We start from the raw sequence: 15,231 nt of genomic DNA on the forward strand, positions 1-15,231 counted from the left end.
ACCATTACAATCTGATATCACTAGGTACCTTTATTTAGTGCATTTTAATGGTGTGTTTAAATTGTTTCTTCTGTTTGCTACTATCAAAACAATTATATTACTGCTACAGGTGGAAGTTAGTTACCAGAAACAGACCGGACTCATAGGGATTTGAATGAGCTGCTGGCAGAAGATTGTTTTTTATAGCAATTTCTGCTTTATATTTGTAAGCAAAAGCCACATTTTCCAATCCTCTTCACATCAATGTCAGGAAAACGTGGTAATTAAATTGCTTGAGTTTTAAGGCAATCAAAAAATGAGCACAATTTCTATTAAGTTACTATGAAACTAGAAAAATTTCTATTGACTAACCTGAAAGAAAATGCCCACAGTTAACTTGAAAACTCTGGTTAGAGAAAAATATTAAAGGATAAAAAAAAATAAAAAGATACTCTTATAAACGTATTTATATAAAAATGAACAAGATTTACCTCTTCTGCAAGTCGGCTATCACGCAAAGTTGGAGGAATTCCTGTGTGCTTTCCCAACAATTCCATCAAATTGTGTGTAGAATGAAGTCTCTAAACATACCAAAAAAAAAAGTCAGTGGTAATCATGAAAAAAATATATTGCAATAACTGTGACAGGAAAAGCTTAATCAGCAATGAAGTCTTATGGCAAGAAATTAGTACTCCATTAAAGCATTAGCGTCTTTTTTTTTTTTTTTAACCCCTATATTAATCTGGAAGCATATAATGATAAACATTGTTTTCATCATTTTAGTGAGGTGGGAAGTGAAACAAGTTAAAAAGACTTTCAACACCTCTTAGCAAATTATTAGGCAAGTCTTCAGATTCTGTCCAGTACTCACCCTCATAATTAAAACTGCCCTTAACTATTATGTAAAACAAGTTGTTTATTTTATAGTACATTCTTTTGTAAATCTTTCGGAACATCATATGGAGAAGTCATTTAGCATTCTAAAACAAAAGAGAATATAAGGAAAAAAAACCTCTCTCTTGAACACTTCAACTATTTTACTTTTTTTTTTTTTTTTTTTTTTTAAACTTTCCAGGGGAAAAAACAACTTCATTATTTCAAAGCAACTCTATTCTTCTTATTCTAGGTTCACCTTATATATCCCAAACCAGTCTACTAATATTATGTTGCCTGCATATTCCATGAATGTATTTTAATAACCTCCTCGATTATGCATGATCTTATGCCTTTCTCACCTCCTTGACTCACTCCACCATTGCCCTATCAATACATCAGCCAGTAAAGAGCACTAACCTGTAGTGGCTTGCCATTTTCTTAGAGTCAAAGCTACACAACTGGGAAGCACTCAACAGAAGTAGTTTTATTACCTAAAGTCAATATTAGGTAGTGCACATTTTGAGGAAAATATTTACTTGATATATCATTCAGTAAAACAGCTTCATTAACAACGTTGTCACAAGTGGCTTAACAAGTTTATGCTAACATGCTAACTGAAAAATGCCTCAATTTCACAAACAAGGAATATCAAAGCAGCACAATGGAGGCACCAAATGACCACATACAAGATTAGCAATCAAAGAGTAACTTAATGGAAAAAAGCAAAGTAAAGAAATATACAGATCACTTCTTATTTATCTGTCATTAGCATTTTAAATATCTTGTTAGGATTAAAAGAATTCTGGTCAATTTAAAACAGATAGTTCTTGAAATAACTGTTACAAAGTTTATTTATCAGGAAAATATATCCATATTTTTCCTGAAAAAAATAACTGATTTTTTGTGTGTTTTAATGCTATTTGAGATCATCTACAGTGCAATGATTTTATTATTCTCTATCACTTGGCACATTAATATCACTCCTATTGCCAACCCAGCATCCTGTATTTGCACTAGTCTGCAAAATAATACCATTAATGTGAACAGTCACAGTCACATATGCAAGCCTAGAAAGTCAGCTTGTTAAGTTTAGTACAGAACAGCAGGTGGAGATCATACACTGCTTCTGGGATATCGTTATGACTGAGAAGCAAAAGCTTTTTAGAAACATGGTAGGTTTTAGAAAAAGACAAATGAAGGTCACTAGACAGATTCCTATCTAAAGACTGATGCCAGCTGGCTGAAAGAGTCATTCACCACACCACTTGGGAGAAAGAAAAGTTTAACCTGTCAATTTAAATCTAGATTATTCCAATTCTTATTCAAGTCTCTTTACACCTTAATCTTTACTCACTTGCAAGGAATCTGTTTTGAGCTTTTCTTTGTGCTCTTCAGAAGAACGTAACACTTCTCTGTACAGCTCTGCAGCCAATGCATATTCTTCTGGATTTAAAAAAAAGTAAACAAAACAAGAACATTTACATATACAAATTGACTTGGTCTTTAAATATCCAGACAGACACCACTTGCAATAAATGAAGAGGTTTTCAGACAAGCTGTATAATATTTGTTCATCTTCAAGCAAATCTTCCCTATTCATTCTCCCTGCTCCAAAGTGGGAAAAGATACAGTGTTGAATCTTATAGGCTAAAGCAGTTTCTAAGTTAAGTATATTACATGATCGTCAGATCTATAAACTTCTTGATCTTAAAAATATCCATCCACGGTTGTGTATGTCAAAAAAAAACATCTCAAATGTCACACTAAAAACCCACCATCTACAACTCATTGCAAGGATGTATTACTAAATTTGTACTGCACATATGTTACTCACTCTTCCAGAGTCCTAACAACACATGCACAGAAAAGTTTTATCGTACTTTAGAAATGTAAAAAGTAATTACATACATGTAGGGATCATAACCGTAGATGTAAGGTACCAACATGACAATCACTTCTCAGAAAACAGATAACATAAATTGATTTAAGAAGATATGCAAAATTGAAGTTGCACACATGAAAGTAGCAGCATTTAAAAAAAAATATTTCCTTTTCTCTCATCTGATAAAAAATTACTTAGACAGCAATACAGTCTTAGAAGACTCTTAAAATGGGGAAAGTACAAGGACATGAAATATATAAAAACAAGAAGTAAAAAAAAAAAAAATCACTTCCCCACATATCTAGAAACGTAACAGCAATAAGATTTGTTCTTTCTTACACTGGAACAGTTGCAAACTGTAAGGGTCGTGCAATATACTATTGTTGTAACAGGACAAAAGTTATGCGCTGAATTTGCAAGGACTCAACACTGAGGCTTGTCAAACATTCTTTGGAAGATTTCTTGACTTGCCAGTAACTTTTAGTTGGTTGAGTTAAAGAAATTGTTGTCACTGCTAACTTGGTATTTATGGCAAGTTTTTTAAACAACTTTTGTTTTACAGTCAAAGCTTTCTTTCCCCTCTTAATTCAGACAAAAATCAACATTGAAAAATTTGTGATGCCTGCTGTACAGCTCTAACTGCTAAACAAAAGCGCAGACCCTAAAATGCAGCCAAGTAATTCCACATTCATTGTGGAATTTTATGTGGAAGGGAACACAAAGGCAGGCCTGAAAGCAGTATACTAATAAAATAAGGCAGCAGAATAAGTACAAGTGTGATTTCTTATCCTCCCAGTACAAACAGATGGTAGAACTGAGAAAGAACACAAAACAGGAAAGCCAGAAATACCGAGGCACCTCAAAGACACCACACTACATCTATTCTCTTCTCCCTTGACTAGGAGGAGTGCTGGTCTTGTTATAAACACTTTTACGAGCTTATTTTCCCAAGTTTATTTTCATTAAGTCTTTTCCATAATAAGCCTACTAAAAGAAGTAAATATATTACAGCCACCCAGTCTTACCTTTAATGATATGGATACCAGCTAAGCCATTAAGAGCACACACCAACTGTCGGTGAGCTTCCTCACACTCTGTTCTACATTTCTTCTGAAGAGATGTTAGCAGTTCTTCCATGGTCATGGTGCTGGAATAGAGAGCAAGTGGCTCAAATTTGAAACAAAACCATAATGCTACAGAAGTTAATCTGTCTTGCTGTGCAGCATAAAATACTATGTTACATACATGCAACATACTATGCAAATGTTTACCAGAGATTAAAAAATAAGAAGCCAACAAAAAACTTTTTCCAACAGACTTCTTCCAGGCAGAAATTTACTCTAACTTAAGTACATCAAGAGACTGACAACTCCTAAAAATAGGGAGAAATAAAACAAGAGGAAAAATAGAACCAGGTAAAGTAATCCTTCACGGGGCAAAATGTGTTGCTCCTTCTGTTACAATAGAGAACTGGAAACAACCAAAAATAGACCTCGTGTCACTAGAAGCTGAGAGAACAAAATGAGAAATGAAAACAGCCACGAGAAACTACACTTCTCCCCTTCATCACCAACCTAAACATGCAGAATGGATGAAATATTGAGGTAAGTGGAAAATATATGGAATGAAAACAGTGAAGATTAGCAAGCACAACTTCCCTTTCTTTCTAGACTTCCTTTTCTACATTTGTTTGTAATATTTGTAATTATTGTGAGGAATTTAATTAGAAGTGAAATAGCTGAACAGAAAAATAAAGGAAAGATGAGAGGGAGAAGCAAAGAAGGAAGCATGAAGGGTAGCTTGGAATAAAGCTTGGAATAAGGGACAAAGAATCCAGGCAGGAAGAAGACTGATGCAAAGAGATAGGAAAGTAAACTGCAGCAGCAGTCTACACCCAACCTGAGGCTGTTTCTATGACCAATTGCTGCTGTGAGACCAGATACAACCCTGCTCCCTGGAACTGTGCCAAAATCAATGCAGTACACTAAGCTGTCCCCAGCATGCTCAGCTCAGTTTTATGTTTCATTTGCGCTCCGCTGGCTAATTTCAATGCAAATAATGTAGGGGTTTGTGGGAACATTGCTTTCTCCCAGGTTTGACTTCTTACTACCACACTGGTAGAATGTGAGACAAAGTGGTATAGCACAGTGCCTGCTATTGGTCCCTGCTGAAACAGCTGGAAAGTCATCTACAGCTGCTTAGGCACACTGAAAGTGCCCTGTATGAGAAACAGGAAGGAGTAGGATAAAAAACTTCATAAAAGGATGGAAATAAACTTAATAAAATAGATGAACAAAAGCAAAAAACAACAGAAGCAACATGGCTAGTGCTAAAGTTTATGTTTTTCCTTGTTTTTAAATTTATGAATAAAACAACACAAGCAGTGCTCTGAGATTCTGGAAGAGAAACACCTTGTTTTCACAAAGCCCATTTAATTGCACAAAAAAGAAGTAACTATGTTTCACAAAGAGTGTGGCAACAGGCTTTAGGTCTACCAAAGGCTCGGACCAAACTGGTATATTTGCAGGGCTTCTGTGCGAAGGGTGACCTTGAAAGCATGCAAGAGGGGGAAAAGAAAGATTTGAACAGCTTTCAAGTTTTGATGCATATTTACTAGCTGTGCAACCTCACGTTAAAAACATTTGATTTAAAGAATTATTCCATTCTGTTTATTCAATTAGTTCATTGTTCTCATTTATGAAAGTGAGTTTTGTAAGACATGAAATTTGGTGGGCTTGTCTGAAACTGAAAAAGAGTATATTTTGTTTCACAGTATATTTGTCACCTGTAACACCCTAGCATGCAACAGCATCAAAGTCAAAGTGTTGCTGCATTATCACTCAGCACTAATGTTTCTTTAACACAAGAATTACCGGCTCCCCTACTGCATATCACTCAACTTCTGTTGTCAGAGCTTGGTGTGACAAAGTTGCATGGTTAACTTATGAAGCTTAAAAGTGAGGTTTACAGCTGTACAAAATACTGCACCATTAGGCACAACTAAAGGTTTGCTTTATCCAAAGCAAACCATTCAGGAAGTGATAAAAATTCACCTTTTCTGTAATGGCAAGAACTCTCCCCGAACAGCTTGTGGATGACAGCAGGCCTGCCTCAGCCGCAGCAAAGGGTACAGAATGGATGTCACGGTCCTTCTATCTAGGCTGCTAAGCTTAAGAGTCCAATCTGAAATCTTCCTGAGTTTTGCCAATGCATCCTGGCAGCACACCTCGTGCTGGCGATGATAGAAGTGTCTCTCCACAGGAGAAAAGTGAAGCCAGTGTACGTTTTCTGTCTGAGGCGGGATTTGAATCTGCAATTAAAAAATAAGTAATTTGCAAATAAAATTATTGATATATCTTCTTCAGAAATTTTAAAACCAAAACCTCTCTCTTACTTGGTCAATCACATCTTTCTTTGCTGATCTCCACATTATCTTGGCAATTAAACTGTAGAGAGGACGGGGATTTTTCCTACAATAAGGTTGATATAAAAGCTGGTCCCACCAATGTTTGACCCAGTAAGGATCAACTCCAAGAAAGAGAACCAATCCATACAGATCTGCCAAGAAAAGAAAATGTTTTAATGCAACATTTTTGTTTTAATACTTCAGAATATGCCTCCAAAAAAAAAGTTAGCTTCCACAGAAATGTTACCATATATAAAGCAAAGACATTTGAGTGATTATCTTTTCCACTTGTTTTCTGGTCATTCCTTCACAAAAACAGTTAACTGGAGGCAGGGGACTGGGTGAGGTGAGGGAAGAGTCTCTCCTTTAGTTACCTGTTGATTTTTATTGAACTTGCAATATCGCAAAATGTCTCTCAAACAGTTAATTTCAAGTTTAGTAGAACAAACTGATGAATTTAAACCTACTCAGAGCAGGGGTGAGAGGCAGAAAGTACATGATTGCATACGGTTAGCTAGGTCTGCCAGTTTTTTCTACAATAATATTGCTCAGTATCATTACTTTACAGCCTGCTGGGCACCTTCTGTTGCCCACTATCCTAAAAGTGGCTGCAATTCAGAAGACTTTCACTTTTCTACTACAGCAGAAGAAATTCACAAAACCCACTATTCTTGTTTTCTTACCTTGAAAGAACATAGCTTGCCAATTCTGATCAATTCAGACGCCCACCATCTTGGGGGACAAAATTTAAGGACACACTAACTTTAAGCTTGTACTCAGAACTTACTGGAGAACTACAGAAGCACATGTTTAAATGCCTGCATTGTCCACATGAGAAACAGAAATATATGACGACACCCTCAAGTTCTTAAAGACCTGGTGGCTACATTCCCTACTCTGTTAGCTTTATGATAATTCAGCTCAGAGCTGTAAGACATTCATCACATACATCACAGACCAGGGGACTTCCAAAGTCAGAATATCTCATGCATATCTCTGAATTCAGAGCAAAATTAGCAGACATTTTAAGTGCTTCAAACCCACCACCTAATTATCAGGACAAGGAAAACCCACAGCTGACACTGCTGCATAAAATCTCACCTTCTAATCCTCGCTGCACAGGAGTGCCACTGACACACCAGCGATTGATTCCACTTAAACGAAGTGCCATTTCAGCAGCCTAGCAAAACAAGATAGAATCAATGCCAGGAAAGGAAAAAACAGAGTGGAACACAGTGTGAAGACATAGGGACTTTAAAAAAAAAAAAAAAAAAAAAAAAAAAAGCCTGCACAACTTTTGGTTTAAAAGTTTAACAAACCTTTAAGCAGCATTGGTACAATGTATTACAAAAACATGTACAAAGTTACTGAGAGCTATTTTTAAGGTAACCAAAAGCCATATCCACTTCGAAGTAATCAAGTGCAATCAAATGTTCACAAGAGGCACAGAGTTAGCAAAAGAAACATACACAGAATGAATACTAAAGCTTATGAACCATGATGTAAGTAGCATTTTTGTCTTCCTGTCTTGGGCGAAAAGATTGGAAGAACATTAATTTTAATTATCTCCCATTGCACACCTAGAGTTTCCAGAGACACTGCAAATTATTTTAACCTCTGGATCCAGGGGACACATGCCTCTGAACCATGTCACTGAACTGCCTAGTGTCTTGCTTGAAACTATCAGACACTATATACAACATGACCTAGTTGTTTAAGCTGTCAGTATAGATTACGTTAAGTATTTTTTGAGCTGAATATATTTCAGTCTGCTAAAATTCCAGCAGGGGAAACAATTAATAATAATATCTCCAACAGAAAATTCACTTCTGAAGAGCAAGCTACAAGGACAAATGACCTAAGCTCACCGAATGCTAGGAGCGGGGGGAGTCTTATTTAATTATTTACAATAAGCTTGTCAAAACCTTTTCAAGTTAAATAAATGCATGAGTGGGAATGTTATACCTTTGCAGTAGTACATTCAACCATTTGTGCTTCATCAAGGCAGATCCTCCACCACTCCACTGCTACTAAGGGGCTTGGGATGGCCATGTACCGCTTCTGGTTCCTGAAACGCCGCCCATCTTCGCTGTTGCTGTGGGGTATGTCTACGTAGTTCAGTTCAGTGCGGAGGACATCGTATGTGGTGATAACCACCTCCTGCTCCGCCAGCATGTGTGGCTGCAAAAAGCCATGCTTCTTCACACCTTGATATACCTACATGGATTTTCATTCAGTAGCTCATTAGCGAAGAATTAAGGTAAGAGACATTTCAGAAAAAAATAAAATATACCATATCTATCATGTATGGCTTAATACATGCATACTTTTAGATGTGGCCCTCATAAAATAGGAAATCATTCACAAAACCTGTATCCATGTACTAGTATGGTCAGAAAACATAAGTAATACAAAATAACAAATGAAATACATTGATGCAATTTCATGTATAATTATTTACATCTGTACAAAACTTCAAGTATTGATTTTGTTTCTCCTTTGAAGAAAAAAGAATTTTAGAACTTGCTACAACAATTTTGTGTATCAACAGCTGTAGACAAGATTAAATATTCTTTTATGTTGTAAGAAGTAGCATTATGCCAGTGTTACATGCTCTCTCTTCTCTCATTTACTCTAGATGTATATTACCTTTCTCCTCTCAATCCTCTCATCTACCCCCCAAAGAATTTCGTGAAAATTTCATGGAAGATTAGACAAAGACAGTAGCATGCAGTAAAATAAAATAGTTAAAAACAGAAAATAATACTCTGGGTACAGTTTTATCTACAAAAAGTATCTCCACAGAGACTCATGACATAGAAAGAATACCCTAGTGAGAAACAGTTCTCTGTGCATCAACAGAATATTATAATAAATCTTTCATAGTGACATTTGTTGTAATATCGGAAGTAGTTCATCTCCCTCATTATTTTAAGTACAATCCTTTTGGAAACATGGAGCAGTTTCAATAAAAATTTTACAAACTAAACCAAACGTTTTACTACATGCTTCCCTGTGATAGCATTTTATATCTAAAACACAGCTAATATGATGAGTCCTAATATACTCAGAATACCAAAGCATGTCAAAATTTCATATAACAAGTGGTATAGCAAACAATCAGTGAAATCCATTTACAAAAATAGAGTTTTGTCATCCCCAGGACTTCTAGCTAAAAGTAATCATTACCAGAGCTATATAGCAATCAACTTTCCCCCCCCCCCCTTTCTCATAAAAAACTGATTTCTCTTGCTCCCCATTTATCTCAGGAACACTCTTTAAAATTACATGTATCCATTGCTTACTACATTTTCATAAGAAGTCATTAGCTACTTCTTACCATTCACCTAGAACTGTATGTAATGCTGAATCCCAGCATTAAATGGTTTGGTTTTCTTCTCATAGATACAGGAATACCCCCATCTTTTTAGAAAACATCTAAATTCTAGTCACATCTTCAATCAGCTAATATCCTTCTATATGTCTCTCAGTCTGTGATTACATAAACATTCTAATCAAGACAGTCTATTGTTATCTAAAGTTGTCTACAAATGCTTGGTTTTAATCACTTAAGATACCCAGTCCCTAAGGGTAACAAACTTTAATGCTCTCTTAATTCAGGCAACAAATGATTAGAAATACCAAAATTGAGGTGATGATATACAACCTCATTTGATTTTCCCCCTACTTAGCCCTTGATCTGTTTAATTTTCACTGTTAAAATTGTTATTTTCACTGTTACTATATTTTTTTACTCCAGTAATCTTGCTCTACATTTCTGCATATAGCAACAAAGTTTTTGTCAACTGCAAGAAACTCCTGCAGAACATTTCTGTTCAGCCCCAGAACAAGAGAACTGAGCAAGTACAACCTGGCTAATGCACATGAACAAGGGAGAAAAAAAAAGAGACAGAGAAGGAGATTTAAAAAACAAAACACCAAAGCACAGAGCATGCTCACTGAAACAACTGTTAAGGAAAAATAGCTATTGAAGTCTAATGATCTCTTTGAAGCATTTGTGAACAGATTTTCTGGAGGTTTGTAACTTGGCCAAGTTTTGGTTGTTTCCACAGCAGCAGGAAAAGACAACCTGCTACAAAGCAAGACCTACTGATAAATACTAATTCTTTGTTCTTTTACACAAAATCTGTAGAATTTCCCACAGGTTATGACCAGTTGAAAGAATAAAAAATATCATTCACATGCAATGCAAAATCTGTTAACATGGGAAAGTCAATACTTCAAAATGTCTGCATTCATTTCATTTTAAGTTCACAGAAAAAAAAAAAAAAAACTTTTCATTTGAAACAGCACTGAAAGCCATTCTGGATGGCTTACAGTTGGCAGTTAAAAGAAGATGTAAACAGTGTCTTAGAGTGGAAGGTGTCACAGTTTTAAAGTAATGACATTCAGTATTTAAGCTGTTCTCCTGTTACCATGTAAATCTATTTTTGACAGTTTTCATCAAAGCTGGTATAGAACTTGGACTAGGTCCTATGAAAACTGTGCAAGCTACTCATTTGTTAGCTGCCGCAATAAAGCTAGTTATCTAAGCTAGTTAGACTACTCACACACACAACTTACTGGAGGCCTAGAATTCATTTGTACATTATATAATGTACAAATGGACAATTGAAGGATAACTGAAGATATCAGATACATTCTTGGTTGTGAAGATTTCTTTTTATCTACTTACCCTTATTCAAAATACAAAGGATCTAAGTATCTCAAAGCACCTTACCATTAGAAAGGTTTTTGCTCATTAAAACTATGAAGGACAAGACTTGACTACATCATGAATCACCAAGTGGTCTGGGTTGGAAGGTACCTTAAAGATCATCTAGTTGAGATAAATAATTGAATTGAAATAAATTCAGTTTAATAAAATGCAATGCTTACCCTTGAATACTGTAATAGCTATATTAAAAAAAAAATCCTGTACAGTCACAACTACTGTATGTGTAATTAAGTTTATTTCAATGAGAAATCAAGAGATGATACAAGGTCTCCAGACAAGCAACATACTATTCCATGTCAGACATTCTAGAGAAATGCCCAAGATGTAACGGTGTTATTTTCAGTAAACTTGAAAGCCCAAGACTTCTATAAAGCCTGAGAAACAGAATTCCAAAGTATACCCTTTACCTACTAAACCATTTGTTTTTATCTACAAAGAAGTGAGAAACACCTGTCAGGGAGCTGCTAAGTATACAGTGAGAGTCGATACAGCTAAAAACACCTATAGGAAGGCCTTCCTAAGTTCCTCAATAATCTTTTGGAAAAAAAGACGCATACAGCATTCCCTCTTAGAAATCATGCATTGTTGCTACTACTCAAGATTTGCTTCTGTATGATAAAGATATCTAGTTCACTGTATTGTCTCCCAATGATCAACTAACAATGAAAAAAATGAAGAACTAAACGCAGACATCTTTCAGGGAGAGAAGTGTATCACGTATTGCCAAAACAGACGTGACGGTCTATCAGCAAGGAATACAGAATTCTGACAAAGAAACGTCTGAACTTTACATGATACAGAGAGTCAGACAGAAAGCCCCAAGCCTTGATAAAATAACTCCCCAGAAGATGAACATATATAATCTTACCAGAACTCGAAGAGATGATGACCTCACATGTCTGTTGATCTCATCCACCCACTGATGACAAATAGAACTTGGAGAAATTATCAGAGTTGCTCCTGTAGAAACTGGTTTCATTGCCACAAGGCAGTGGGGACAGTAAAAGGGCTTGATCTTCAAATTTTCCTCTTTGTAGTTTACACATTCTGCATGCTGCCATAAAGAACATTTCAGGCACTGCACACGAGCTTTATAGTCAACCAATCCAAGCTCACCACAGATGCATTCAAAACGATATTCAGAGGTATTAAACGGAAACACAGAACTTGCATGCTGCACACTACTGCTGGCACGTTCTTGGGAATGTGAGGATTGGTCCTTTGGGATTTCCTGTTTGATATCAGCTTTACCTTTAGGAACATCAAGATCAGGATGACTGCTAACGTCACTGGAAACAAGGAGGCTGCCATGCAAGTCAAGAGACTTTGGGACCACAGCTTCCTGCTGAACATCATTCTCTTCTGCAGAGGTCTTGTGATCTACTTCAGATGTCTTGCTGTTTTTCCTAGTTGCACAATAATCATGTTCTTCTGTGGCGATACCTACTTGTAAAGGGATTTTAAGGACATTTTCAGAAGTAACATCACTATTTTTTGATTCTTTGGTTTGAGTATTAGTATCAGTCAACTGCTTCTTCTGAGTCCTTTCTGAAGTCCTTGCTATCTACAAAGTAAAATTAAACAAGATTGTCAGACTTTCTCCTCACCTTTTTTTCTTCCTTTGGAAGGAAGACTTTAACATCAAGATATAAACATCCTATATGTTTACCAGTGTTTACCACACAACTGCAAGGTAAGAACAGTGTATCTGCCAGCCCCTACAGCAGTATTTTACAGGACTCATGACAAATGTAGTTAATGTTTAGCCCCATATTTAACCTACTTATAATTTCTGCTTCCTTGTCTATGGATTTCAAAGCAAATTGTGCATTTTTTCATTTTTATAAATAAGCCAGTATCACAGAACTAGGTCACAGAGACAACTTGGTTGACTGCAGTATGCAATGGGTAGAAAGCTCTGCCTTTGCACCATTCTTTGAAGTAGCTATTGAAGCAAGTTTTACCTGTTCTTTGGTTCTCTCTCGTCTCTTCTGGTCCTTGTAATTCTTTCCCAGCTTGAAAGACCCAGCCAGACCATGTCCTTTGACTTGTTCCACTACTTGTTCTGCAATTAGTTTTTCTAGAGTTCTTTTGAGAAGACGTTTATTTCTCTGTATGTCATACCTATAGACAGCACTGATATACTTAAATATTGCAATAATGGATGCTCCTTTCTTCACATTCATCTCCTTTACAGCTGCTAATACCATCACTCGTAAGCCTGCATGTATAACCAAAGCAGAAGAAAAACTACAGCTCAGACAAAATGACAGTTACCTTGGAGAACACCTATTAAAGGAACTCTGAACACTGTCTGTGCTTATCTAAAAAAATGCAAAGTGTGTACAGACAGTAGTTTTGACAATACTTTACTTGAGGTAGTTTTATGAATCGCTTTTCAGATGAGACATGCATATTTCAATACAGAGTAACCACAAAAATAACTACCTCCTAATTTTTCTTACTGAAGTTTAGAAACTCTCTATTTCAGTTTGATGAATGAACTCTCACAAAATGACTCCCAGGTACACACAGTTCTATAGCAGACATCTGAGTTGGTAACTTTACTTTTAAACATACACAACCTTACACCAAAATACTCAGTGAAAGAACCACTTCATTCTGCAAAATCACAGAGTGGCCTTAAACTCACTACCAATGGTCAACACAAGAGTTATGCCAAAAGCAAAATGCATTAAGAAATTCATCAGAAATACTTACTGGGATATTGTATTTTTTCTTTCAATTTCAACTCCATTTCCCTTGTTTTTTTCTTTTTATTTCCTTCTAAAGGCTGAGGTGGAACAAAGAAGTTCACAAGCTTACCCTAAGGCAGACAACATTAAATAGTGTTATCAGCTCACATCTCTTCACAGCAATTCTGAACTTAATTTTTTCACATTTGAAAAAAAGCTTGAACTGTTAATGAAGTGTGCACTCTTACGATGCACTGATCCCTCTAATTTATTTATTTATTTATTTTTAAGTAGGTAGAATGATACCCATTGGCTCAGTTTTCTGGCAAATGCTGTTCAACACCCTACACTAAAACAGAAGAGCAGCCCAGCAAGCCCCTTGGGGTCTCTGCAACTTCAGAACTAAGTTGAAGGAATCTATAGCTGTAACTGACATAGATTACGGATGGGGAAAGGCAGGAGAGGAAAATACATATTGTACATACAGCCAGAAAGACAAAAACAAATAAGCAATACAGCTTGTCTAATAGATGTTTGATACTTATTAATAAAATGAAGTGAAGGGGAGAACAATTTCTGACTTAGCAGACCAAACTATAAATTCATACACTCTTGGAGTGTGTGGAAACTATTAACAGCTTATTAACAGTGCAGTTGCCTGCTAGTCCCCCTTCAACAAAGGGGAATGGTATCAAATGCCACTCATGCAATCTACTCCACTATTTATGTCACCACGTATCACATAGTAAAAAGCTAAAGTTTTTACTGTACTTTAATCCAGCTTTGATTCTGGATTAATATAAAACAAAATAGTAAACTTAGAGATAAAACACATTTCATTAATCTGAAAAGTAATTTCCTCATATTAAATCTTACCCTAGTTGCCTCACCTCAGGTAATGTCAGATCATCTTGCTTAATGTCTTGTCGGGTGTGAGTCAGAATAAGCGCCAACACTTCTACTGTTTTTCCAAGACCCATCTCATCTGCCAAAATACCTCCAGGCCACTGAGGTCCAGCACATGGATATTCACGGATAATACTAAAAAAACAAGTACATTCCCAAGAGGAAAATCAGTGATTACAGAACGGTATGACAGAAGCATTTGTTCAGGAATATACACACAGCACAGTGTCAGCAAAGCAAGGGGTAGTACCTACGAATTGGTAATATCTTTTATTAGATAAACTGAGCTTGACAAAAGCTTGCAAGCTTTGAGTGTTCCAACCTGGTCAAAATTAATGTGTATGGCAGAAGGTTACCCCCACACCTCCACCCTGATAGATTTTGCTTCGCTAATCTTAGCGTATTGCAACATTAGTCTACAAAAATAAAAATATATTTATATTCATATTCTGAAAATTACATACACGCAACAGGAAAAAAGCATACTAGCAAAAGATTCTGTTCTAAACAAATTCATGAGAAAAATGAAACTGAGATAATAATTGCATTAATAAAAAGCTTTATGCTGCCTCCTTCCTTTAGCTTTTAAAAGCATTGGAAGAACAGGTTGAAGCCTCCAGCATTCTAATTTTAAAAGAATGTTAATCTTATAACCAAAAACTTACATCAAATACAAGCAGCTTTAAGAACGGTCTTCAACTCCAGATTTACTTATTTTTCCATGTATTATATACTCCAATTTGCCCTT

General features: G+C 36.0%; 1 protein-coding gene across 1 annotated transcript in view; it reads right to left on the reverse strand.

The window, feature by feature from the left end:
- Positions 1–15,231, reverse strand: part of SHPRH (SNF2 histone linker PHD RING helicase) — a 44,149-nt gene that overhangs the window by 23,418 nt on the left and 5,500 nt on the right. Inside the window, exons 7-17 of the mRNA XM_084283440.1 lie at positions 14,468–14,618; positions 13,603–13,708; positions 12,846–13,102; positions 11,750–12,445; positions 8,109–8,360; positions 7,245–7,323; positions 6,132–6,295; positions 5,791–6,047; positions 3,763–3,884; positions 2,210–2,298; positions 471–560 (exon numbers count right to left, since the gene is read on the reverse strand). Of these exons, the coding sequence (XP_084139566.1) occupies positions 471–560; positions 2,210–2,298; positions 3,763–3,884; positions 5,791–6,047; positions 6,132–6,295; positions 7,245–7,323; positions 8,109–8,360; positions 11,750–12,445; positions 12,846–13,102; positions 13,603–13,708; positions 14,468–14,618 (2,263 nt within the window). The remainder of the gene's footprint in view (positions 1–470; positions 561–2,209; positions 2,299–3,762; positions 3,885–5,790; positions 6,048–6,131; positions 6,296–7,244; positions 7,324–8,108; positions 8,361–11,749; positions 12,446–12,845; positions 13,103–13,602; positions 13,709–14,467; positions 14,619–15,231) is intronic.

This window comes from Netta rufina, assembly GCF_964035555.1.
Source record: "Netta rufina genome assembly, chromosome: 3".
Lineage (NCBI taxonomy): Eukaryota > Metazoa > Chordata > Aves > Anseriformes > Anatidae > Netta > Netta rufina.